The sequence below is a fragment of the Stigmatopora nigra genome, chromosome 12 (assembly GCF_051989575.1).
Source record: "Stigmatopora nigra isolate UIUO_SnigA chromosome 12, RoL_Snig_1.1, whole genome shotgun sequence".
NCBI lineage: Eukaryota > Metazoa > Chordata > Actinopteri > Syngnathiformes > Syngnathidae > Stigmatopora > Stigmatopora nigra.
In genome coordinates, this window is record NC_135519.1 from 12,894,122 (window position 1) to 12,919,140 (window position 25,019).

At 36.0% G+C, this 25,019-nt stretch overlaps 1 protein-coding gene across 3 annotated transcripts in view; it reads right to left on the reverse strand.

Annotated features, from left to right (window-relative positions):
- The window catches only part of grid1a (glutamate receptor, ionotropic, delta 1a), a 186,479-nt gene that overhangs the window by 36,764 nt on the left and 124,696 nt on the right, over positions 1-25,019 (reverse strand). For all 3 annotated transcript variants that reach the window (XM_077729383.1, XM_077729380.1, XM_077729382.1), the window contains 4 exons: positions 16,299-16,352; positions 9,633-9,806; positions 7,738-7,899; positions 6,631-6,750 (listed from right to left, as the gene is read on the reverse strand). In XM_077729383.1, coding sequence (XP_077585509.1) covers positions 6,631-6,750; positions 7,738-7,899; positions 9,633-9,806; positions 16,299-16,352 — 510 coding nt within the window. The remainder of the gene's footprint in view (positions 1-6,630; positions 6,751-7,737; positions 7,900-9,632; positions 9,807-16,298; positions 16,353-25,019) is intronic.

The window sequence follows — 25,019 nt, forward strand, 5'->3', positions numbered from 1 at the left end:
TGTTAGCGATCTTTGGCAAAGCTATCGTCATGTTTTGCTGCACTTTGGAAGCTATTCCACTGCGGGTTTAGTGATCAGAAATGAGAGTAAGACAGATGTGGAATAGGTGGATCGAAGGAGAGGACGGCTAATCTATTGTAACCCAACTAGAAGACTTTATGAGAAAGGACGTGAAGACGTTTTTTTTCTTTTTTCCAGTGTGTCAACTTTGTGAGTTGTGTCTGCGCTGGCGAAGGAAATGTCGTGTAAATTGTTAATCAGCGCTTCAAGCTGGAGGAGAATTCTCGAGGATGTGACACATCACATTTCAGGTGTCTTTCCCAATGGAGCTGACAGGACAAGAAGCACGGCCCGAGGACAAATGGCGAGCCTCGATGGGATGCTGAGCACCTTTCAGCCGGCAAACTTTTCACCAAAACTAATCCCAAAGTCCCTTAATATATATATAAAAAAAGAAAATATCTGTGGGATTAAACAATAACAAGCAAACGATCAACTGTTAAAATTCCCCAAAAACTATTCACAAGTTCTCATTCAAGCTCTTTATTGAATTGAATGCTTATATTGTCATTATAGTATATGAGATTTTAAATTATATATAAAAATATAATTATACATTCTATTATTACTATTATGATTATTATGTACTTTAGTGTTATGCATTAATTTAACATATATAACTATGAATTCTGTTATTATTATTATGTACTTTAGTGTTATGTATTAATTTTTAAAAAATTGCATATCTGGTGATTAGAAACATTCATTTTAAAAGCTTTATTTTTAAATGGTTGGGATATAATTTATTTAATAAAAACTAAATATACTATGAATTAATGTTACTTATTTCAAGGTTTAAAAATCAGATCTATTTTTAATATCTTGCCAACAAATCTAACACCAAATATTCTCGAGAAACATTATGTCAAATCTAATGTGTATTTTTCATTTATTTACTTTTTAATACATAAAGGTTATACTAAAAGAACAACTGCAATTAACTTCATACAACACTAACATTGTTGTTTTTTTTCCGAGATCCCTTACATGTACTTTTACTGTATTTTTTTATACAATCCTTACAAATTACAGTCCTAAAAACAATAATAAAGCAACTCACTTTCAACACATGTCTGCATTTGATCGATCTTTTCTCAAAAAGTGGCGCTTTGTACGACCCAAACGTCATTGGAAATCTACTCGGTGAGCAACGCTACGGCACAAAGGGACGGCCTGACGGTATTGATTGATTGATTGAAATACTCTTGATATGCCTTTTTAAAAAGTCACCATAATGACGGCTATTTGGCTAATGGCGAGCGAGCTGGATATTTAATGAGGCTGGGGAAATGCCAGTGGCTGTTTCTCCGACGGACAAAAGAAGTATAGGGATTCATTATTTATTTATTTCAATTTCTTAAACGTGGTTGCATCACAAGTGCTTCCATTTCATGATGGGAGACGTTTGATGATCCTTGTCATTGAACCGCTTGAACGCCGCCATTATAAACGTGGAACAATGTACTCAAAAGTGGAACAAAGTACTTTCAGAATTGTGCATTGGAAAAGTTCACTTTGTGAGATGCTTGGTTAAGTGTGTATTGATATAAAGTGTTTTTTTAAAATAAATAAAGACGAAAAAATAGTTCGCCCGGCGACAGAGTGGTTAGTGTGAGTCAGAAAATGAATTAAAAAGAAAAGAACACTGTCTCATCTTATCTTTTCAACAACAATAAGAATTGCCATAAAAGCATTAAAATAAATTCTTATAAAATGTGATCCAGGAAGAATTATAACCATAAAAAGCATTTTAACTGTTTTTTTTGTAAAACTTATCGTTATGTTCTTGGAGGTAGCTTAGTACACAATAAAAATACAAAATACATTTTTTTTGCATTAAAGTGAACCACGTTGGCATCTTCTGCCAAAATGTTCAGTTTACAAATTTAATTCAATACTCAAAGTCTTAATTTACAGCAAAATATCCGTACTGAGTATCAGATAAAGGCATTTTTTTTTACACAGTACTAATGTGTACACTGCTAAATATATCAAAAACTATTGAAAAAGATATCCTTGGCTGCATGAATTGACCCAGGTCACCATAATTTGGACAAAAATGGATGTTTGTATGTTCAATGACACAGGTAACACATTCTTTGCTGATTTTTGGCAAAAAAGTAAAAGTCTGTCTAGTTCTCTGGGGGCAAAATGTGAGCCAAACACAAATGCCAAATAAGCACTGTTATACAGTGGCGGAAGATATAATGGCAGTGCAATTTGGCCAGATGAAGGCAGGGACCATTGGGCCTTGTTTTGGGGCTCTACTTTGTGGCATTTTGGGCCAAAATTGGCAGCTGTGACAAAATTATTGCTCTGATTAGGCTGTTTTTTCTTCGAATAAAAGAAAAAATTTGGCGACTGTACTTGCCAGGCTGAGGTCGCTAATGAAAAACGCATTTTGCTCGGTCAGTTCTGATCCTTAGTGGTTTATCTTGAAAACTGCACTTCTATTTATTTCGTCATGCTCTACGTTCTTGTGTTCTATGTTGAATTCACAGAATAAAATGTTGCCTTCTACAGAATTTATTTGATATTTTTAGTTCTAAAGAAAATAAGTGATAAACAAAAAACAAGATAGTAACGATTATTTTTTTAGTCATTATATGCTATTCTTAAACGTTTTACAGCATCAAAAGAACAGAACATGAATACATAATTCTAGATTTTTACCCTTTTTGATATTTTCAGTTATAAGGAAAATAAGTGATGACCCAAAAAACGATTGTAACGGTTATTTCTTTGGTTATTTTTTTGTCATTATTATTCTATACTTAAACGCCTTAAGCATCTAAAGAACAGAACATGAACATATAATTCTATATTTTTATCTTTAATATACAGTTCGAGAAACATTAAGAAGAGTATGTATGTATTCTAAAACCAAAGTAGTTACTCTTAAATGAACTGACCATGTTAATCCGAACATCACTTTTTAACCTTTGTGGTTTTTTGTTTTTTAGAAACAACGTAAAGGGTCAAAATGTCCAACTTCATGTTTAATCATCCAGAAAAATATTTCTCCGTTCTGTATCTTGGCAACGGTCATGACGGGTCAAAAAACAAAGCCAACGCAGTTCACGCACGGCACTTGACCGCCAGTTGAAAAAACATTTTAAGACTTTTAAGGCGTTTTTTTCTCCGGGCGCCTTTAGTCGGAAAGCTTAGCTAGCACTCTAGTGCAACTAAGTGTCATTTAAAAGTAAACCATCACATTGTTGCTTACGACAGCAGAGCTTTTCGGGTCAAATAATGAGCAAATTTGTCATTTTCCTCACTAAAAAAAAACTCTTAGTCAAGAGAATCTCCTACCGCAAAGCCTATTTTTTCCCCTTACAACATCCCACTGAGCACAGATGGCCGATCCAGTCAGTGAACGCGTACCCTCACCAAATCAATTCTGACCGTTGCGTGAAAGACGCCAAGCTAAGAGCGGCGATGACATATAAACGAGCGCCCTTTTTTTTTTCCCCGGTGCAAAGAGCCTGGTCTGGAACGAGAGAGGAGGCCGATTGCAATATCTGCTTAGGAAGAAGCTGACACATCAATAAGTGCGAAGCGGGTTGGAAGCAAAACAACCAGAACGGCATCGATCACTCTGCAGCAGGAGGCGCAAACTTCCACTGGCCATCTAGGAAATAGTATTTCAGTCTTCATTAGGGTGTCTTAAGCAGAGAGACGCCTCATCTAAGAGCCATCAGGCTGGGAGGAAAATGGACTGGATGCAGATAAACGATGATGGAGAGGGTAGATAGCCCAGCCAAGGGGGAGGGAGGAGGAAGGTTATCGTGGTAGTAAGTTAGAAGAAGCGAGGATGAGGAGATCGGAGTCTAATGGCGAGCAAGTCTGACGAGAGTTTCGGAATATTTATACCAAGGCTCTAATAGAGAGTGTTTGAGGCCGACAGATATAAAGACACGGCCAGTAATCGTAGTTGGCATGTGGTAGCTGTGGTTTTCGGGGGTTTTGATTGGAAATACAAGTGAGCACGTGTTGGGTGAGGACGTTAAAATATGCTCTGGCATAGGAGGAGATGACTGGTCGACTTGGAGAGTTGTTGATGGTAGAGTGTTGAAGGATACGAGTGGTGATTTGAGCCGCGGGATGAGCGGTGATTAAATCTTCATTACAGTTTCTGGTCAGTGGCGCTCGGCATAGATTGGGAAAGTCAATTCCTCTTCATTCAGCGGGAAGCCCCTTGACGGAATCGGGACGTCGGCGGCGGTGGAGGAGGAGGAGGAGGCGACAAACAAATTACTGCCGAGGGGACGCAGATGATCGGTTTAATCTCGCTCGGCGGCGCTCCCAGATAAAGCGGACTGAAGTTTGGCGGCTCAAGTTATGATTCTATCCCAAGATCATTTGTTAGGTTTTACATCCATTTGCTAATGATAGTGGATACAATTATCTTTACAAGATTATACAATCGAATATTTATGGTTGTTTTCTTGAAAAATGAGAACTTTTCGGAATTTAAAACTCGAAAAAAGTCTACTAAAATGTTCGTCCGTATTTGTCTTTAGTTTACATTCGAACGGCTGTTTACGAAACATGATTATTTCTTTAAATCGACAAGAGATGGCAGCACCTAATGGACTTTAAACATTATTTTTCATTTCTACGGGGTGCAGGGAGCGTGGTGCTAACTTCAAAACGTTATTTTTCGTTTACATGGGTGCAGGGAGCGTGGTGCTAACTTCTAAACACTATTTTTCGTTTCTACGGGGTGCAAGAACCATGGTGCTAACTTCAAAACATCATTTTTGCATCCAGCTGTGTCCGGAAGAGGAATATTTCTTCAAATTTGCGATAGATGGCAGCACCTAACAGAATCTAAACATTATTTTTCGTTTCTACTGGGTGCAAAGACCGTGTTCCTAACTAAGAAAACATTATTTTTCGTTTCTACTGGGTGCAAAGACCGTTATACTAACTTCAAAACATTATTTTTGCATTTGTTTCTTTTAATTTTTTTGCAATTTAAGCCAGTGATGAGACAAAATGAAAAAATCATTCTAAGTAATCAAAAGGCTAAGTTGAATTACACACCACAACAAAGAAATTACAACAATGTCGGACTATTCTCTAGTCTTTAGAGGACATCTTTCTACTTCCACAAGGTTGTTTGATGCTTTTGTGTGATTTTAATGTCGTTCATTGTGACCCTGGAAGACATGTATCATTAATGTGTTCCTTTTTTTGATGCCTAATGAGCCACAACAGTATGTGTCATCCACTTTACAGTATCTGGCAGACGACGTGCCGTGAAAAATATAGCATTAAAGAGCCACCTAAAGTCTTTTAATGGAGCAGGAACACTGCAGAGGTTAGTGGCGAGGTCTCGGGGAAAATGATCTATTGTTTCCTTCACACCGTAAGAGGTCACATGGAGAGAATATTAAAAGAAAAAAATGTTTTTCTTAGTGCTTCACACTGCCTGTTGAGTGCAAATCTATATCGGCTTTAAAAAAATTCGAGATACAAACCGGGCTAGGCTTGAAACGCTGTTATATCTGTCATATAGTATTGTGAAAAATGGAAAAATGGACATCTACTAATGTAAAATATAATAGCTAATGTCCGTGTAGGGGAAAAAAATCTTTTTAATTCATGTTACCATAACAACTGGTAATAATACCATTGATGCTGTCAACCTTTCTCTGCCCTGTACTGATTTTTGCTTTATATTAGTAATTGCAAAATTATTATTCTAATAATATAGTATTAGATACACAGGTTTTAAATGGTGTCAAGAACTTTAATACTGATTTGTGTATATAAACTTTGTCTGATGAAGTATTTATTTTCCCAACTAAATATTTAGAGGTCTATCATTTTTAATGAGTTATTTGTTTTGACAATTGTTGTTTCCTTACTACAAATAATATTTTGTTCAAAACGGGTGCTGACAGGTAGAATAAATAAATACTTAAGATAGTATAATTTTTAGTTGTTTGTGTTGCTATGAGAGTTTTTAATGCAAAATGCATAGCTCACGATTTTAAACTGTTGGATTTGGTGGCTAAATTAGATTGTATTGGAACTTTATATCATTCCGTATTTGGAAAATGTCCTTTTTTACCAATTTTTTCCTCCAAAATTACCAAATAATTTTAAATCATAAATATTTTATAAGATTTTTGTGAAATTTCTGCCTATTACCGCAATTCTTAGCCTTAGAATCATGCTTAAAAACCCAAGAACTTCAAAATTCAGCTTCTGATGCCAAAACTCTTTTTAAAATGTCATTGTGATAAAGTTTCCCATATTTCACCAGAATACAAGAAAATGCTACTAATACAGTATTTGTTGTGAGACCCACAATATGTCAAAAAATTGCCACTAAGCAGCTTCATGAGTAAATGTCACGGGGACTTTTGCTATTTTGAAAATAGCACCTATAAAAATATTTCTATACGACTAGCCTACTTAAATTTTCCAACATTTTATACGACTACACAAACTTCAATGGCCGCCATAATCAAATACGTAAAACATTGTAACCTGGTATATAAATGAAGAAAAGTACTATGTTGCAAAGCCAAAAATGAGTGTTCAAACCCGACTCACCCGTTTAGCATCCTTCCCAAAGGTCTCGCTGTAGCTGGTTCCCAGAATCTCAAATTGTACGTGCGAATTGGAACCCTCTGCTCGGAAGTCCATCAGTCCTGTCAAACCGCTGATGCGCCCCTGCAGGCATGAGTGAGAAAGGGGAACACCAAAATGTCACAACAAAGGAGACCTAATGATGCTGATACTTTATGCACTTCCAAGTGGGAGTTAAAAATGAAAATGGCCTGCAGCTACACACACACTTGACTTGCGTATCATGTATCTCACTAGAGCTTAATGAAATAACATGATATTAATCAGGGGAAATCATGTTATCATTATGTAGGAACCGTGTCTGTTTTTGAAAGGCATTTGTATAGAGCAAGTCTATAGAAGACATTGTATATCATTGAAAATAGTTTGTTTTTGTTACTAATGCAGATGCCCTATACAAAGAAAACATTCAGTTTCAGTTTTTTGCTGGATTTCTATCCAGTGCTACCAAAAACCAAATTATTTTGTTTCCTTTTCAGACCTTGTCCGCTTATCTAATGCGAAAATAAAAGTGTCGTGATTGTCTACCATCAACATTAATTTACGATTGAGCCGAAATAAACAAAATTCTGTTTTGTGACTTCATGAAACGAAGCCCCTAAAATCCAGCAGTGCTCCCAACAGAACAACAATTAAAGAAAATATTATTGATTAAAATTCATGATTTAAAAAAACATACAAATGCAACATATTTACTCACATAGGGTGCACTTAAAAGGCTAAAATTTTCTCCAAAAATGTCATATCTGTAATGCTGTTTTTGTCTGCTAACATTGACTGAGACAATCTGGATTTGAGCCAAAATGGGTAAAATAATATTGAATTTACAAAAAAAAACGCACTTAAAAAAATCCCATACAAAACTTGTTGTACGGGCGTATACAACTTGAAATGATCATGAATGTATAAAATACGAGAAAACAGAAGTTGACGGGTATGTAAGAGCATTTTGTATCATTGAAATTAGACAAAAACGGAAGCTCTGACATCCGAAAACAATAAAATAAATCCTAATCGGACTAAATCAAAGTTGTTATTGTTGAACAAGATGGACTACTCCAATAAGAATACCTTTTGTATGGTGTCCAGCATGGACCAGCCTCCATTCCACGGCTTGGTGGACTTCCTCATGCAGTTGAGGCTGGCCATGCTGTGCCATTTTCGGTCTTCCAGCTTTCTGTAGAAGGCGTTGGCCAGCATCAGAACGCTGTCATACAGGTAAAGATTGGACACCTGTTGAGAGAAATGTCGATTAAAAAATGACAATTTTTGATTTAAAATGGGTAAAATCAGGAAATTTAATATAAATCTATACTCTTCATTTTAATTTGATCCTAAAACAGAAAGTCAGCACTCATCATTAACTTTCCTGGGCCACACAAAATGATGCGGTGGGCCAGATTTGGCCCCCTGGCCGCTACTTTGACACATGTAATCAAAGAAAATAAGAGAAAACAATAAATCTGTTCAATTTTTCAACGGACAAAGCACTTCCCGGCAGCCAATTGCTGTCCTTCTCCACATGATAGAACGAACTTGTGTCTTTCAAAAGGAGAAAGTCTTCATTTGACATTTTGAGATGATAGCAAACACTCAGCTTGATTGTACATGAATAAAAACCGAGTCTTTCTTTCGCTCTGCGGCAGTGGATTGATACTCCCCCCCCTCCGTCTCCCAGCACTTGACAGTACGCCGTCACCCTCGCGCGCTTTGCTTCCAGGTGGCGCATTTTCATATTGATCATAGTCAGGGCAGACAATTAAGCGTTTATGTCCTGTGACGGCAGAGCGTCTACCGCTCGCCTTGAGGAAAGAGGCTAAGATGACTTATTAATAAATCCATTTTTTTTTTAGCGTCGGGCGGGGGACGACGGCGGCGTTGTACGGGCTGGTGTTTAAAACAAGATCAGAAAATAATTATATTTCCTTATGCAAGTATCATTTTGACGATCCGACACGTCAATTATTTAATATTTTTTGTTCGTTTTTTTTCTGACAATACCCTTGCCCATCTCTATTTTTTTAGAATTTCCACCCGATTCCGATCTTTTATCGATGTTGTGTAGTTAAAAAACACATTTTTTTGTTTCTTTTGTCAACATATTTACATCATATTTTGTTCCTTTGTGGCGCTTTAATCAAAACATTAATCTTTAAAAAAATTACAACCAAATCCGATCTTCTTAAAATGTGTTCAGGTCCAATTTGCGAAAAAAAATTAAATTATTTTAACTAGGAAGGCGGGCATTGAGTTAATACTTAAAATTAAGTAAATAATTTTAACAACCCAATCCAATTTAGATTTTTATTTCTTACCAAATTCCGATTTTATAACTTTGACGTAATCGGGGACATCATTAGTTAAGATATTATCCAATCTTGTTTAAAATTCCATTTTAAAATAAACAGCTATGTCAGAAGAACAACACCAGATTAAATAAAAGTTAAAAATAATAAATTGCACAAAAACTAGGGTCAAAAACAGAAAGTTACCCCAAATTCTGCCCTTGTGGTTCAAAAACAAAACCCATTCATAATCTACATAGACATACTTTGCAGTTTGTGGATAACTCGTCCCTTCAAACAAAATTAAAGCATTACAAAAAACTCAATCTCTCGAGATCTCATTTAATTCAACCTTCTCCAAAATGATTAAACTAGAATTCCCAGCAATATGACACTTTCTTTGTAAACATCCCTTTTGCACGACGGTGGCAAAATATAACGGCGCGTAACGATTTCTTTAGGCGTTGCAATTAATCACTAATTGGCTATTTGTTATTGGTTGAGTGTTATTTGGCAAAATGTCACGTCACGGGCCATTTGCTTCGTTTTTGCTTAAAGTCGAGAAGGCAATTGCGTCGTGATTGAGAATCCTATCAATGTCGTGCCATCACTTAGAAGGAAAACAATGAGAAAGGGTGGTAAAAAGTGGGGGTGACGGATCCTTGACAGTGTCAACGTTACCTCCAGGGACTGTAGGTAGCCTTCTTGGGGGTCACACAACAGCGAGGAGATTCGGTGATTGTTCCTCATGCAACGAACGTTGGTGTCCCTCCACAGTGGGAAGACCTGACGGATGAGGGTCATTCGGCCCAGGGAACTGTGAACCAGCTCCATGATATCTGCGTCACTCACTTCCTGTTAGTAGGGAAAGGGACACAAAATACCAGTTAAAGGTCATTACCAACAAGTTTTTCTTCCAGGCCACCAAAACAAGTATAAAAAAATTGAACATCTTAACTTTTACGCATTCATTTGTGCATTGCTATAAAGTGTATGCAAAAATATGAATACAGAAAATACAGCTGATTAACATATACTGACACAATTGAAAACATGTATATGTATTAATTGATTTTCTGAACCCATTATCCTCACAAGTGTTGGATGGACAACCTTTTGTGCTAAGACTCATAAGAACAACCAATCTAAAGTATTTATATCACATATATCCCATTGGAGTGCTATTATTTTGCATTTTGGGTGCCTAATAATATCTTCACTAAACATTTCCATTACAAACTCATTAAAAAAAAGCACAAACTCCCCAATAATTGCATTCATTTATCTATTTTGCTTATTTACTCATCTAACTAGATTTCTGCCTCAGGTTACTAAGACAAATTTGCATAATTTTAAGATAAAACACATTGTTCCTGCATTAACATTCCAAAATAAATCCAAATACGAGTAAAGATATTGCATGAAATTTAAGGGTAGGGAGATAAACCCAAAGAAGCACAATGCAACTTGGTGTCAATGACAGCAAGACAAGCCTAAACATTAATCAAATCCAGCTCATTTGACAGAAAGGTTAAATGATCCTCTGCTCGCCACTCGGTCCTGGCTATTAATCTTTAATCAAGTTTTTTTTTTTTTTTACTAGTAATCATGCCGGCACTTTTAATTAATTAGACATCAACGTGCTGTGCAGGGAGGCGAAATTAAAGTATGGTTGAAGAGATGCCAAGTAAACTGGACGTAGTGTATAATAATAACGATAGAAAATCCAAAGTAGAAAATAGAAAAATTTGCCGTCATTTTACGGTTGAATGCAAAATAAGTTGCCGGGTGGTTCCAGGGAGAATTGCACTTGAACCGTTTTCTGCACTTAACTTTAGATTCGCGGTAAGACCAACTAATTGGAACGAAATCCATCCCATCGGAAAGCAACAAAGTGGAATGACGTGTAAGTAATTTCATTATTTGTTTGTCTGATTCGCGCATTTGCTTCCAGTTGAATGCACCTGTGAAAATAAAATTGGAAGATTATAGAGTTCAACTTCAGAGACACTCGCTAAGACGGTAAAAAAATATCGTATTTTCACGACTATAAGGCGCATCACATATAAAGGCGCACCGTCAATGAATGACATTTTTCTCCATATATAAGGCGCACTGGATTATAAGTCGCCTTGTCTATTTTGGAAAAAATTCCAGACTTTTAAGTGCGCCTTATAGTCGTTAAAATACGGTAAATTAAAAAAATACTATTAAAAAATCTACTAATTGGTACTTTTCCTGCATTTTGCACCAGAAAATGTAAAACTGGTGCATCTGGCATAAGCAAAATGGTGTAAAAAATATTATATATGTATATATATAGTCTATATTTGGGTCTGTAACAAAGTTATCCAATGAGACTCACCATTCTGCCTTGTAAGCACATTTTGTCTTGTCCGCTCAATTTAAATTGTAATTTCTCCATCCAATCAAAACCCAACACCTTTGTCATCCAATTACTTTTAAGCCATTAAGTGTTACCGCTACTGAAAATTGTCCTTATCCCCAATCAAGCCTACTAACCAGAGGCTCTTTCGCCCCACTCTCTACCCGAGTCTACCTTGAGAATAATTTATCATCACAATTCTCATTCAACAAGCCATTATTCTGGGATATATTCACCATATACTTGTACAATGACCAGAAAAACAAAATTACTTACACTAGCACATATGCCCAAAATAATTGGTTTTCTTGATGTACCCAATAAATGACTAGCTAACACTTCAGGGTGTACAACTGGTCTAAGATCAGCGTTTTAGTTTTTTTTGTGGTGTAGAAGGAAAGACCATCAAATAGAACAGGATTTTCAGCTGTAAACATAGAATTGAACTAGGACAATATTGTTAAATATGCAAATGCTAAGTTAGTTTGCAAAATATTCCATTACAAAGCTCCTTTTACACTGCAAGATTTCATCCAAAAAATGCCATTACAATAACAAGAGCTGGCTCTAGAGTTGACTGTGTAGTTCCCCAAAAAGTACATGCCTAGAACTCAATACCAATTAAAATACGTGAACTCCAGTTTCTGAAACTCTTGGCCAATCATCTAAAAAAGAAATCCGGACTGTTAGACGAACAAAATTGTGATCAAAAACGCTGTCTAAAAGTGTGCCATCATTTACCTTCAAGACACACAAGGGATTAAAGATGGATATTAACCCTCAGCTATAATCTTACATATGTTCATTAACATAAATATGGATATATTCATGAATATGTTCTGTCCCCTTAATAAATCAAAACTCAAAATGTATTTTTTTGCATAAGTGACTAACCAGTTCTTCTTCAGACCTCAAAAACTTGCTTTTCCATGTATGTATGGATACATAGCCTTAATAGTAATCCTACTTTTTTTTGGGGTGTCCATAACGATGTCAGGCAAGTTTTTCAATTACGACACTACCCATGGACATCAATCATCTCTCGTTTCTCCTCCTCAACTCTGTCGGTCGCACCTCATTCATCACAACGCTGTCGAGTGTCACCATCATGATTTTTGGAGAGACAAAACAAAACAACTTCCAACTCCATGTGAATTTTTCCATGCCAAAAACAAGTATGTGCCACTTTCTTACACTCCACTTTTGTAGAAGGCTCTCTTCCCTTTCTTAAACGACTTGCGTACTGCAACGAGTGTGCCTCTCGCGGCTCAAAGCAACTTTATTTGCATCTGAACGGAGTAAAAAAAGCAGTGAAATGCAGCTACATTTCCTTCACAGTTACACATGGCTTCTTTATAGTGGTTAACCACATAGTCATGAAATCCTGGGTTCCAATATCAGCTTACGACCTAAAGTATTAAATATTAATGCTCTCCATGGAGGGCTGCTTGCGAACTTTGGAAAATGAACAGATGAAGTTTTGGCTATTTGTTACTACAATTGCTCGACTCCATTTCCAGATAAAGGAATGTTTATTTTTACTACTATTATGGATTTTGATCTTGAAGCAAAACAATGGTTTTAGCCTAGACTTGTTCCGATGTCATATTTTTTTTGCTCAAGTTTTTGCACCTGATTTTCAAAGTCCGCCAATACAGATACTTTGGGAATTCATTTATCACAAAAAATACATGTTTGTATCCCTTGACAATACACTTGTCAATTCAGATTATTTTGTTGCTTTGTACTGATAAAAAAGGATGGAAAAAAAACTCAAAAAACTTTTTCACCTGATTCCGATCTTCGAAAAATCGGATTGCGATCACTTGATTGGATTAGAGAAAACTCCAATTCCTATAATCCCGGATTATTTTGCCTTTGTAGGCCTGCACTCAATCACTGCCATTAAAAAAGATATAGTACATGATATTTTTTGGAACTACGAAATTTGGCATCGAGTGACATTTTTTGGAACTACAAAGTTCGCCATTCACTGATTTTTTTTGGAACTACGAAGTCTGACAATCGAGTGATTAGTATGTTTAAATTTCATTAACAGTGACATGCCTTCAATCCAATTTGCCATTTCAATCAAAATGGATATCATTGCCAATGAATACTTAAAAACAATCATCAGGAAATACATAGTAAAAACCCCGATCTTTTTCCACCAAATGCCGATCTTTGCAAAATTCCGATCCCGTGATCGGATTTTTACTAAAATAAAATGTAACCCAGTGGTTTTAAACAAAAAACCTCCTCGTCTTACATCTCACTTCAGTGTGCTTTGGCCCGTCTTTGAAGCGAAGCATCAACATTCACGCTTCGCGGTCTATGTTGGATTAACATATCCTTCAGTGGAGCTGGAGTTGAATGAAATGTGAGAGGCCTGCTGTTGGGGATACGGGGGTGTTGGGGATTGAAGCTTACTCAGTCACTTCTGGGTGTAGAGATCATACGCTTGAAATGAATGTCATGATTGAGTTATATGCACTTTCTCGCGTACAATTATATATATCCCTTTAGGATTGAGTGATAAAATGACTTGCTTCATTTGGATGTCTATCCAGAGGCATAAGAAGAGAAGGTCATGTTATTTTTTGTCTCTTTAGGATTAAAAATAAAATTGATGGACTGTATTTTTACCCCTCGTTTTGCTTTAGAATATAGTAAATGATTCAAATAACCTCAAGAACATCCTTTAGCTCACCTTTCAGTTGTCTGTTAAACTGAAAAAATGTATATCCATGCGTGTATAAAGAATATAATTGTCTTTCAAGCAATGTTCCCTGTAATTTTTCATGTAAAACATGGTGTAAAACACAAAAAAACTAAAGAGTGGACAGAGCTACTGCCACTGGCTGCCGTGTAAACGGCGCCATCATGGGGAAAGGGGTAAAAAAAAAACAAAAAAAAATAAAGTTTGGATTTTATTTACTGCGCGCCATATGATTGCTGCTGCGCAGAGAAGACGAAAGTAATGCGCAATTGCGCTTAGAGGGAAACATTGCTTTCAAATGATCTACCGTATTTTCACGACTATAAGGCGCACTTAAGTCTTAAATTTTCTCCAAAATAGACAGACAGTGCGCCTTATAATGTGGTGCGCCTTATAGTCGTGAAAATACGGTAATATAAACATCTCATATGACTAAGAAAAAGCTACTGAATATACTATCCTCTTTTCAAGGTGAACAAGCAGTTTCCTTTAGATAATTAAAGCCTAAAGAGTATCTACTACAAGGAAAGAAAAATAAATAACTTGTTTTATAGTCCTAAGATTTAGGTTAAGTTCCATCACCTTTCGGAAAAAGCGCAATTGTAACATTATCTCGAAGACACATTTTGTCAGGCCATCAAATCAAGCCGCAAGCCAGAGAATACAGCATTAGCACATCTATAATTTCTCCAAGATTGTAATAAAGGAATGCAGTAGTTCGAGTATGAAGACTGCTTGGAATTAAAAATGATAGCTTCTCACTTATCAAACCGGCTCAGACTGCAAAAAGCCTTTTTCTGTGCTGCCATGTGAGGCATACAAAGCCAATAATATGAATTAAAGAAGGCAGACAGAACGGATTTTCTGGGGCTCAAGGCCTCTCTCTACGCCATGTGAGGTAATATTTTACCCACATGGCTGGATGAACAGATTGAAAGCCAACTCTAGGTAGCAATTAGAAAATAAATCTAAACAAAAAGAAAAACAAATGTAACGTGAGGTGAAGCCCATTTGGACTGCAAGCAAAGCAAAACCAAATGCCTCATTAACCTTTCCTAATCAATATTCACCCCTTCTTGCTTAATGATTTGTCACTTAAGCTAAATTACACTTTACAGCAACAGCAATGTCAGTTCACAATACAAAATGGTATTTTTTTTTAAATCACTGCTTGAAAAGTGTCTGCAATTATTAGGGAATTTTCTGCAGAACACAGAATAGGCAAAAATCTTCCATAACTAATACATTAATTAAAAAAATATAGTTGTTTACACGCCCTAAATATTGTAATAGTGATTGTCGATGCATTTAAACTGGCCAGTTTAACACGTTCTCTGGACTATAAGTCGCACTATTTTTTTTTTCAAAGCCCGCCACTAATACAACAAGTATGACCTAAATATATATATTTCTGACCACCAAAAGCCTGTATTTTTTTGGCTATAATTATCTCAAAATCTATTATGTTAAGAGAGGCCTATTTATCCTGTTGTTTTCCATTTTAATTTACCCTATTTTTGTTCTTAATTTATGAATAAAAATAAAAAATGCCCTCCCAAAAATGTGACTAATATCTATACATCTATATATATTTTTTTTTTCTTTTTAATATGTATTTATTGGCTGAAGCTACTTGCAGGGAAACATCCCTTAGTAAAAAAAACAGTATTATAGTTTATAATAAACTGTTCCGAATTCAAATTCTACCTATCTATTTCAATACTAATAATCAATTTTTTACAGTTAGGCTTAAAGCTTAACCACACCTCCATTCTAAACAATTCTACTCATTAATCATCTCAACGGATCAATACAGCCTTGAACACTAATTCCAGTGACATCTTTCTGTACTTAGAATTTGTTTAAACATGATAAATGGATACCAATAAGTATTCGTGTGTGTGTGTATGTGTGAGTTATTCCGGAAAGTAAGTTTCCTACTGGGAACTAAAATGCAAATTCTTCCAGAAGGTCAACTGGGAGCAAGCTTTTTATTTGCTTCCGTCCATCCATTTGCTTTTCCGAATAATTGGAACCATTGGAAACAAAAGAGTCTGAGGGGGAGTCGGAATTCACTAAAAGCACACTTGACTCTTTAGACTACGACCTTCACTTTAGAATAGAATTTGGCTTAATGTCCGCCAAGAATATTATGCGATAGCCGCTCAAAGCTTTTGTTGATCAAAACGGCAAAAAATGTTTAAAAACCTGGAAAAAAAATGGTGTTTGTATTTAGACTCACCTCATTGGCATAAACCCAGTGACTATCCTTGGAGGCCAAGTTTGTCTCCACAGCCTGCGGAGATAAAGCAAAAAAAAAATGGAGAGTTAAGAGAAGGGTACCTTTTAACATCCAAAAGTGTGCAGGTTTTGCAAAGTCATTTCAGCCCCAGGAAGCCCTACGGCGGTATTTTTGGGATTCCAGACCACCTACATTATCAAGTCAAGAAGCCATGGGTAAAAGTGATCACCATTAAAATCACGATCTTTTTGCTAGAGGAACTTTAGAAGCAAAAATCAAGATTCTACACCCCTCAAAGGATTAGCCACGGACATTATTATTGATATTTATATTCATGTCGTATCTTTTGGATGTGGTCCTTGAGGACAGCTTTGGACACCCATGTTCTAAATTCTCAGGAAAATAACTTAAGCATGGAGGCACGCACATTAATCACCTGGGTGGATCAATGGGCGTCGTTTATTAAACGCCCGAGCACAGATTCCACAGACACCCTTCCATATGTGAGGATGTGATGTTTCACATCTTTAACCGGGCATTGAAATTTCTTGTGTTTTATTCCTTTAAATCTTTGTTTTTGTGAGGCTGTGTTGGCGATTATGAGTGGATTTTGAGTGTGCATAACATGGAAAGTTGCGTGACTGTGGTATGATGAGATAAAATCAATATAACGTGTATGCATGTCTTTTACTGGGTACCGAAATTTGTTGACGTCAGAGTTACTGTTTTATTCCTTTAAATCGTTGTTTTTGTCAGGCTGTATTGGCGATATTAAGCGCCCATTTTGAGTGTGCATAACATAGAAAGTTGTGTGACTGAGTTTTGATGAATAAATAGTACGGACATGTTCTAGAAGTCTGTTATGTTCAATGAATGTCTTTTAAGGAGTACCGAAATTTCTTTAAATCTTTGTTTTTTTCCAGGCTGTGTTGACGATAAGACGCACCAACTTTGAGTGTGCATAACATAGAAAGTAATGTGACTGAGGTTTGATGAGATAAAATCAATATCAGGGCAATAAAGGACAAAAATAGTACGAACATGTTCTAGAAGTCTGTCCTGTTAAGTAATGTATATGCAAAATCACAATACATGTATTTTTCTCAGAGTATTGCGTTAGAAATGAGACCTTAAGTATAACTTTGAAAGTGTAGATAAGGCTGTTGTTGAATATGAAGGATGTGTGCAAAAAAAAACAAGCCCAAAAACAATCATTCCCAGCTACGTGAAAGAAATACAAGAATCCGTCATAATTTACGACTATTAACACGGCGCAACACTGGTTCTCGTACCGCGAGCCACGAATATTATCTCCCAACTTCAGAACAGTCACGCTTCCATTTTTTAATGCCCTTCTCATTCCCAGTTTTTATCAGGCCAAACGACATCCATCAGAGTCCTAAAGCAATATTTACCTCCACGCTTCAAACCCTACGTCTCCAAGCCTAATTGTGTAAAACTGATTTGAAATTCAAATCCGACCAAAAACATCCACGCGTGACTTGAGACGTGTTGCTCATCCATTCGAGGAAAATATTTACCCCTTTTCCACGTTTACAAATTCGTACCATCTCACCGATATAGCGATTGAGCTCTCTATAAAAAACGTAGAAAATACACCCGACCTTCAGGCGTACACGAGAAAAGCTGAAGGACAACTTTACGTCAAACGTGTGTGTGTCACGGTGTGACTTTGTAAAGAAGGACAAGAGCCGAGAAGAGCTTCGTCTGCTCGACTTGAAAGAAAAAAAGCCGTAGGGACACTTTAGTCGTAGTAGATGAGACAAAAACGAAATACAGACAGACGTGTCAAGTCATGTGTAGTTTGAGAATGAGTGTGTCTGTGTGTGTGTTCATTTTAGTGTGTTTTATTAGCAGCATTATCCTAACCAAAAGAAAAAAAGAAATACATATACATAAATAAGAACCAGTTGCCTAGTGACGTCAGAGTTGAACAGTCGGAATTGTAACAAACGATTTTGTATTAAAAATGTTTTAAAAGTAGTTATGAAAATGAGATGCCAAGCGGATAAAATGTAGAGGACTCTTATACAAAAATGGCTTGATTTCTTGCTCTGACTTTGAGCAATGTTCAAACGAGGCCTATTAAAAATGTCTTGGAGGCCATAAAGAATGTATTCAATTTTAATAGATGACACTATTATCCCCATCAAATGTCAGTGTAAACCGATAATACTGACATGATATTAACCTCCGAATTTGATGGAGTACTGTTGGGAAAATAATAAAGCAATTCTCAGAAGGATATTGGGTGAAAATTGTGTCTTGTAGATCCAAAACGATGGATTTTCTTCTAAAATTGACGGTCTGATTTCCGATCAAGTACTGTTTAATTTCTAAGTACTGTTTAATATCTAAGTACTGTTTAATATCCAAGTACTGTTTAATATCTAAGTTCTGTTTAATATCTAAGTGCTGTTTAATATCTAAGTACTGTTTAATATCTAAGTACTGTTTAATATCCAAGTACTGTTTAATATCTAAGTACTGCATAATATCTAAGTACTGCATAATATTTAAGTACTGTTTCATATCTAAGTACTGTTTAATATCCAAGTACTGTTTAATATCTAAGTACTGCATAATATCTAAGTACTGTTTAATATCTAAGTACTGTTTAATATCTAAGTACTGTTTAATATCTAAGTACTCTTTAATATCTAAGTACTCTTTAATATCTAAGTACTCTTTAATATCTAAGTACTCTTTAATATCTAAGCACTCTTTAATATCTAAGTACTGTTCAATATCTAAGTACTGTTCAATATCTAAGTACTGTTTAATATCTAAGTACCGTTTAATATCGAAGTACTGTTTAATATCGAAGTACAAGTGACCAGCGACCAAAAGTCTGGTCATGTTTTTTGTAAAAATCACATTTAAACCATGAAGTAATTGAAAATTATACACATACACTATTGACTCAATACCATACATAATCCTACCATAGATTTAGAACAATTCAAAGCTATCTGGCATACAAAAAAAAAGGGACATGAAGTGCATGATGATAATGTGGCTTCCTCATTAGGATTCCAATCAAGCAGCACTTGGAATACAAAAGGCATCTGAATACAATTCTCTCATGTAATAATGTGCCTAATCAGCCTTTTTCTAATCGAATTTGGAACCAAGCGCAACTTCTCTCTGGCTTTCTATATTACAGAGCGATCTCTTGAAATGCAACAAGGAGTTTAAACGCTGTTGCCGAGCAGATTTGGGCAATTTTGGCTGTTTAAAAAATGTAAAAATGTGCTAATCTAAACAAAAAATAATGCAATCTAGGAGAAGGGGATGTGAAGAATGTTTTTGCTGGTCGAAATTGGCAAAAGAAACCCTATGGACATGATTTATTTTTTTTATATGGTTGCCGTAGCCAATGAGGGAAATGCCAACTTCAATTTAAAATGGAGAAGGCATTGAAAACATGCAGTGGCGTATATTTGGAAACAGGTGGTGAAGTCGCAAAGACGAGACTGGGGCGACGTTTTTGGATGCACTCCAGACGGCTGACTTTTTCCGACGGGAAAAACATTGGAGAGAAGAAACATTTGCCGCAAATTCACTTTGACGTTCACTTTGAATGCCAAAGGGAGGGAAATTGAGCTGAAATGCATCAGACGCCATCATAGAAACGCACCGCCAGCGCCCAAAAAGTCTTCTGTAGAACAAATACGACACACCAACTGACTTCTAATGGTTAAAATGATATTTAAAAAAGGGGGATAAGTCATAAGATCAGGAAATTGAAATTGTGTTTCTTCTAGCACATGGTGTACAGTACAAAATAGGATTACTATTCATCCAATTTCAAGTACCGTGTGTAAAGAATGCAAATAAGGATAATTAGGATCTGCGTGAGATCATTATTTTAATACAAAAAAAGATATGCTGGTGTAAAGGTCGGGGATGTAGTAGTGAGTGAAATATAAATGTTTCAGGATCTGACTTTGTTAATATCTTTCTTCAAATAATAATAATGTTAACAAGGACTTGTGGACATATTACAACTCCAATTAGGGTCAGTTTTAGATTAGTAGATTAGATTAGATTAACCTTTATTCATTCTGTATTCGGGAAATTCAGTTTGTAGCAGTAGCAGTAGTACAGACACAGTAAAAGACAATGTAGAACTAGATAAAGCTGGTTTAAATCTATCTTAACTTTTATAAATGTCTAGGAATCATATTGATAGAAATTAATACTACATACCACACAATTCCAAAGGCTCTGTTTTAAATGCCCTAAACTAATAAATAATGTATTGAAATAATAATTTTAAAAATGAATAAAAGTATCTGTTTATATTTTTTAGTTTAGATTTACATTTAGATTAAAACCAATGCTTGGAATTGAATGTCAAGTCATCTCAATCTTAATTTAAAGCAGTAATTTTGCTTACATTTTAGGATTGGTTGCTTGAAAATTATGATCTAACGCTCATATAGATATAGTTTATTTTTGATTATTTTTTAATGCTAAAGGGATTTTTTAGATGTTAATTTTGACTTTAGCTCTTAAAAACGCTGTTTTTAAAATAGGAAAAAAAATAAAACCATAGGTGTTTAATAATGAATTTGTTTTCTTGACAACAAGAAGCACTACATCTATACTAAAGTTCACAATGCATTTGTCTGCCTGCTAGGAAGTAGAGCAAAAAGAATGGCATTTAAATGCATCTGAATAATGCACACCATTACCTGGCAACAGTGGAGAGACGACTACAGGTAGGAAAGCCTGTGAAAAGCACTTTGTACATTTCCTATCTTTTAATGAGGCGGACAACTTTCCCCCCCTCACACATTGGAGAACACATCCCAAGAGAGTTCACACATTCTTTATTTGGAAACATCAAGACTACGTAATGATTTGCTACAAGGTGCTTTTAGGAAGAATGTGTCGTCTCCAATGTAGAGTCCAAAAAGGTGACCCTCTCACCTCGTTTTTTTTACGGATACGACAAGAAAAAAATAGTCAGAAATAGACTTGCTTTGATATGCTGCCACACGTGTGGCACAGACACATTAGCATTGGATTATACTGGTGTGTTTCAATCACTAAAATGTCAAGCCGTGACCTGACAAACAACCTGATGAGGCCTGGTTGTCACCTTGTGGATGATCTCTGAAGAAACGTCAATGGTTGGGATTTGACTGACGAGTCCTCCTATTTCGAAGATCAATTTTTGAGCTCTATCGTCTCTAAAATGCAGATTGACGTACGATTTTTCTCAAGTTACGTTTTGCCAATATCGATCTGGAGCCAAATCGATGCCCATATTCTGTCATTTTCCCTTACAAGGCTGGCAGGAGGTGCTGGAGCCTATCCCAACTGACTTCAGGCATCAGGCGAGGTTACCCTAAATTGGTAGCCAGCCAATCACAGGTCGCAAGAAGACAAACAACCAGCTACAGGCAATTTAGAGTGTTCAACCAACTTATTTTTGGGAATCTGGAATTAAAAACCCATGCAAACATGGGGAGAACATGCAAACACAATGTAGGAAAGTCCAGATCTGGGATTTATCTAACCCTCAATCTTAGAACTATTAGCTCTATGCATTAAAGACAGCCATTCCAGGTTTGTGACATTCAATAAGTAACCTTGTAGTCCACCATTCCGCTAATGGAAAAGTCTGTGAGGACTTTGATAATTCCATAAATCTTAAATATTAAGCCACTATGAGGTATCATACCTCCACTATGATATTAGGGATCCCTACGAAATGTACACATCTCCGATCCAGTATTCTGAATTGAACTTGGAAGCAGATATACATCGGTCATGACCTTGTCTATCCTTAGCAAACTCATTTGCATCAAAATACAATCCATTCAGCCTCAATTATATTTAATATGCATTCAAAACTTTTTCATATTGGCCCATTTCAAATGTGAGTCACCGCCAGACCATGACCAAAGGTTAATTAGTTTGCCCTTGGGTCAAATAACGAAAACAGACCATAGTCATGATGGTATATGTAAACTTATTTCCGTTTTGACTATGGCTATTCCATAAATATGATCTAGAATATGATCGAAAGTTAATCAATTCGTCCTTTTGAGATATGATCGCTCCACATAAAATGCCTTTCAAATAAATGCATTTGTTTCTTGATGATAGATGTCAGTATTTTGGATATTATTCAAAATTATCTTCATGGAAGCTGAAGATTTTCTTATGGTGTAATTATTAGAGTGCCTGAGCTCAAGATTCTCAAGAAAATGTCACTTCAGTTCTAACTGAATAAATAAAAGATTAACTCATTACAAAAATAAATATTGAAGATTTTCCGTACTTTATGTACTTAAAATTGCTGTCAAAACTGTCAGTGTGGGCTAACTTAAAACTATCAAGAAAACCTGTGATGATTTCAAACGCTATACTGAAGGATTTCAATATTTTTTAATACATTCCTTTTGACTTGACTTAGTACTTTATACCTTTTACTTTAATAATGAGTGATAAGTATATTAATACCTCCTTTTTTTCTCTTTATGTTTCATATGTACTCTTAACGGAGGCACTTTTTTATATGTAATCGTATCTTGTGCTGACCCCGCCCATCTGTCATTTTTTTTTTAAGTCAATATGGCCCCTTCGCCTAAACAGTTTGGCCAACCCTGCCCTAACACAATAAAAATAAAGATAAAATCTGATATTAGAAGTAGAAAAGTCTAAGTGAACATGCAATTTACCCAATTTACACCGTTTTCTTACATTTTTAAATAGCCAGGGCACAAAGACCCACTGGGAATCTTACCAAAAACAAAGAGTCTAAAAAAATAAGGGTGATCTAAAGCTCACCAGATGAGTCTTACTTATACAGAACATGTTCTCTCCCAAGACAAGTAAAAAAACGACAGTGTGTCGAGTGGGAGTATAACGCCATTGACGTCAAGTCTCTGATAAACAGGCCGTCTGCAAGAAAGGTGACAAGAAGCAGCACTCAATTCAATTGGTTTACGGGAAATTATGCGCCAAAGAGTCGGCAAAGTGGTCGGTATGAATCCCCCTCTAAAGCCATTGGTTCTTGAAACCCCAGCTCAGCTAGACATGAAGTCCTAATAAACAACCCCTGCACTTTTTTTCTATTGGTGGACAATAAATTAGTGGAATAAATAAAGCACTCATGCAAGTGCTTTGCTGTTTTCTTGGCAGGCCGTTTGGGGTTTGCATCAAACATGCTAAGACGTTTTCACACAGCCTTGATTTATGTCTTTGGCGGGATGGAATCTAATTTGCTAGCCTGCCTTGCTCGAGCTTGTAGCCTCAAGTAATGGTTACACTTTTTTTATATAGCCTTAGCAGACATTTCAATACACCTGAGGAGGACTAAAAATGTAATCTGTCTCTTTCCAGATCAATACAACTCTTTGAATAGCAACTCTTTAAGCATTTGCTTCTTGTTCCATTACCCAAACTATTCTATAAAAGTCTCTGGCTTTTGACACTATGGACTTCAAATCAAGTCCAAAATCTTGTGCAGTTTTTATGCGGCTTAACACAATCTTAATACAACGATAATCTTTGGCAAGGGAGACCGTCTGTACATTTGAGACTGCGGAAAGATAACGAACGGCGTTCGGGAAAGGATGACGAACGCCCCGAAGCAAAGATGGCGGGGGTGCGTGATCAAAGCCTATATTTTCAAATCACTTACTTCTCCATTAGGTTGATTAATGGGAGCAGTCTTTCCGTCAGACGTTGCAAAAAAAGGCTTGAAAGATGATGCAATTACTGCTTTTTGAATAGCAGACTGAAAAAGGCCTGTTTCAAAAAAAGGTTCGTCGTAGATTCTACAGGGCGACGACCCACACAAGTGACGACCCGCTTTTTTAATCCATCTCTTTATAACCCCCACGCCGCCCACTGCTGGGAGGCATGAAGCTCCCCCATAATCGTTTTTTTTTTCCTCAAGGAATTTTATCAAGCTTGGTGGAAGCATATTATGCTGTAATGAATTTGCATGAGCACACTTGCACTTTATTCTCAGGAGTTTCCTTATGTTCAGTCAGCCGATGTTTTTTTTTCGAGGTAGACCCACAGAAAGTCTTTTTTAACCTCACTGGGGTGCTTTAAAAATAAATTATAATGAAATTAAAGGATGGAAGGGGCAATTTGAAAGTCTTACACTTTCATTTTTTGGTAAGTGGATCGATATAAGGTGAAAAAATTAGGTTTTTAAATTTTTCGTACTATTACGTGCAACCAAAAGAATAGGTATACCCACAGAAAGTCTTTTTTGAACCTCACTGCGGTGCTTTAAAAATAAATTATAATGAAATTAAAGGATGGAAGGGGCAACTTGAAAGTCTTATGCTTTCATTTTTGGTTAGAAGATCGATTTAAGGTAAAAAAAAAAAATAGGTTTTTAAATTTTTCGTACTATAAGGCGCAACCAAAAGAATTTTTTTCATAATCTGATGCATTAAATATTTCTTGATGCATTCCTTTTTACTTAACTTTGTACTTTATACTTTTTACTTTAATGATGAGTATGTTCATACTTAAGTCCTTTTTTTTCTGTTTATGTTTCATATGTACTGTTTACGGATGCACTTTTTTATATGTATCGTATCTTGTTGCTGACCCGCCCATCTGTCAATTTTTTAAGGTCAATATGGCCTCCGGGCCCAAAAGTTTAGCCTAACCCTGTCCTAACACAATAAAAATAAAGATAAAATCTGATGTTAGAAG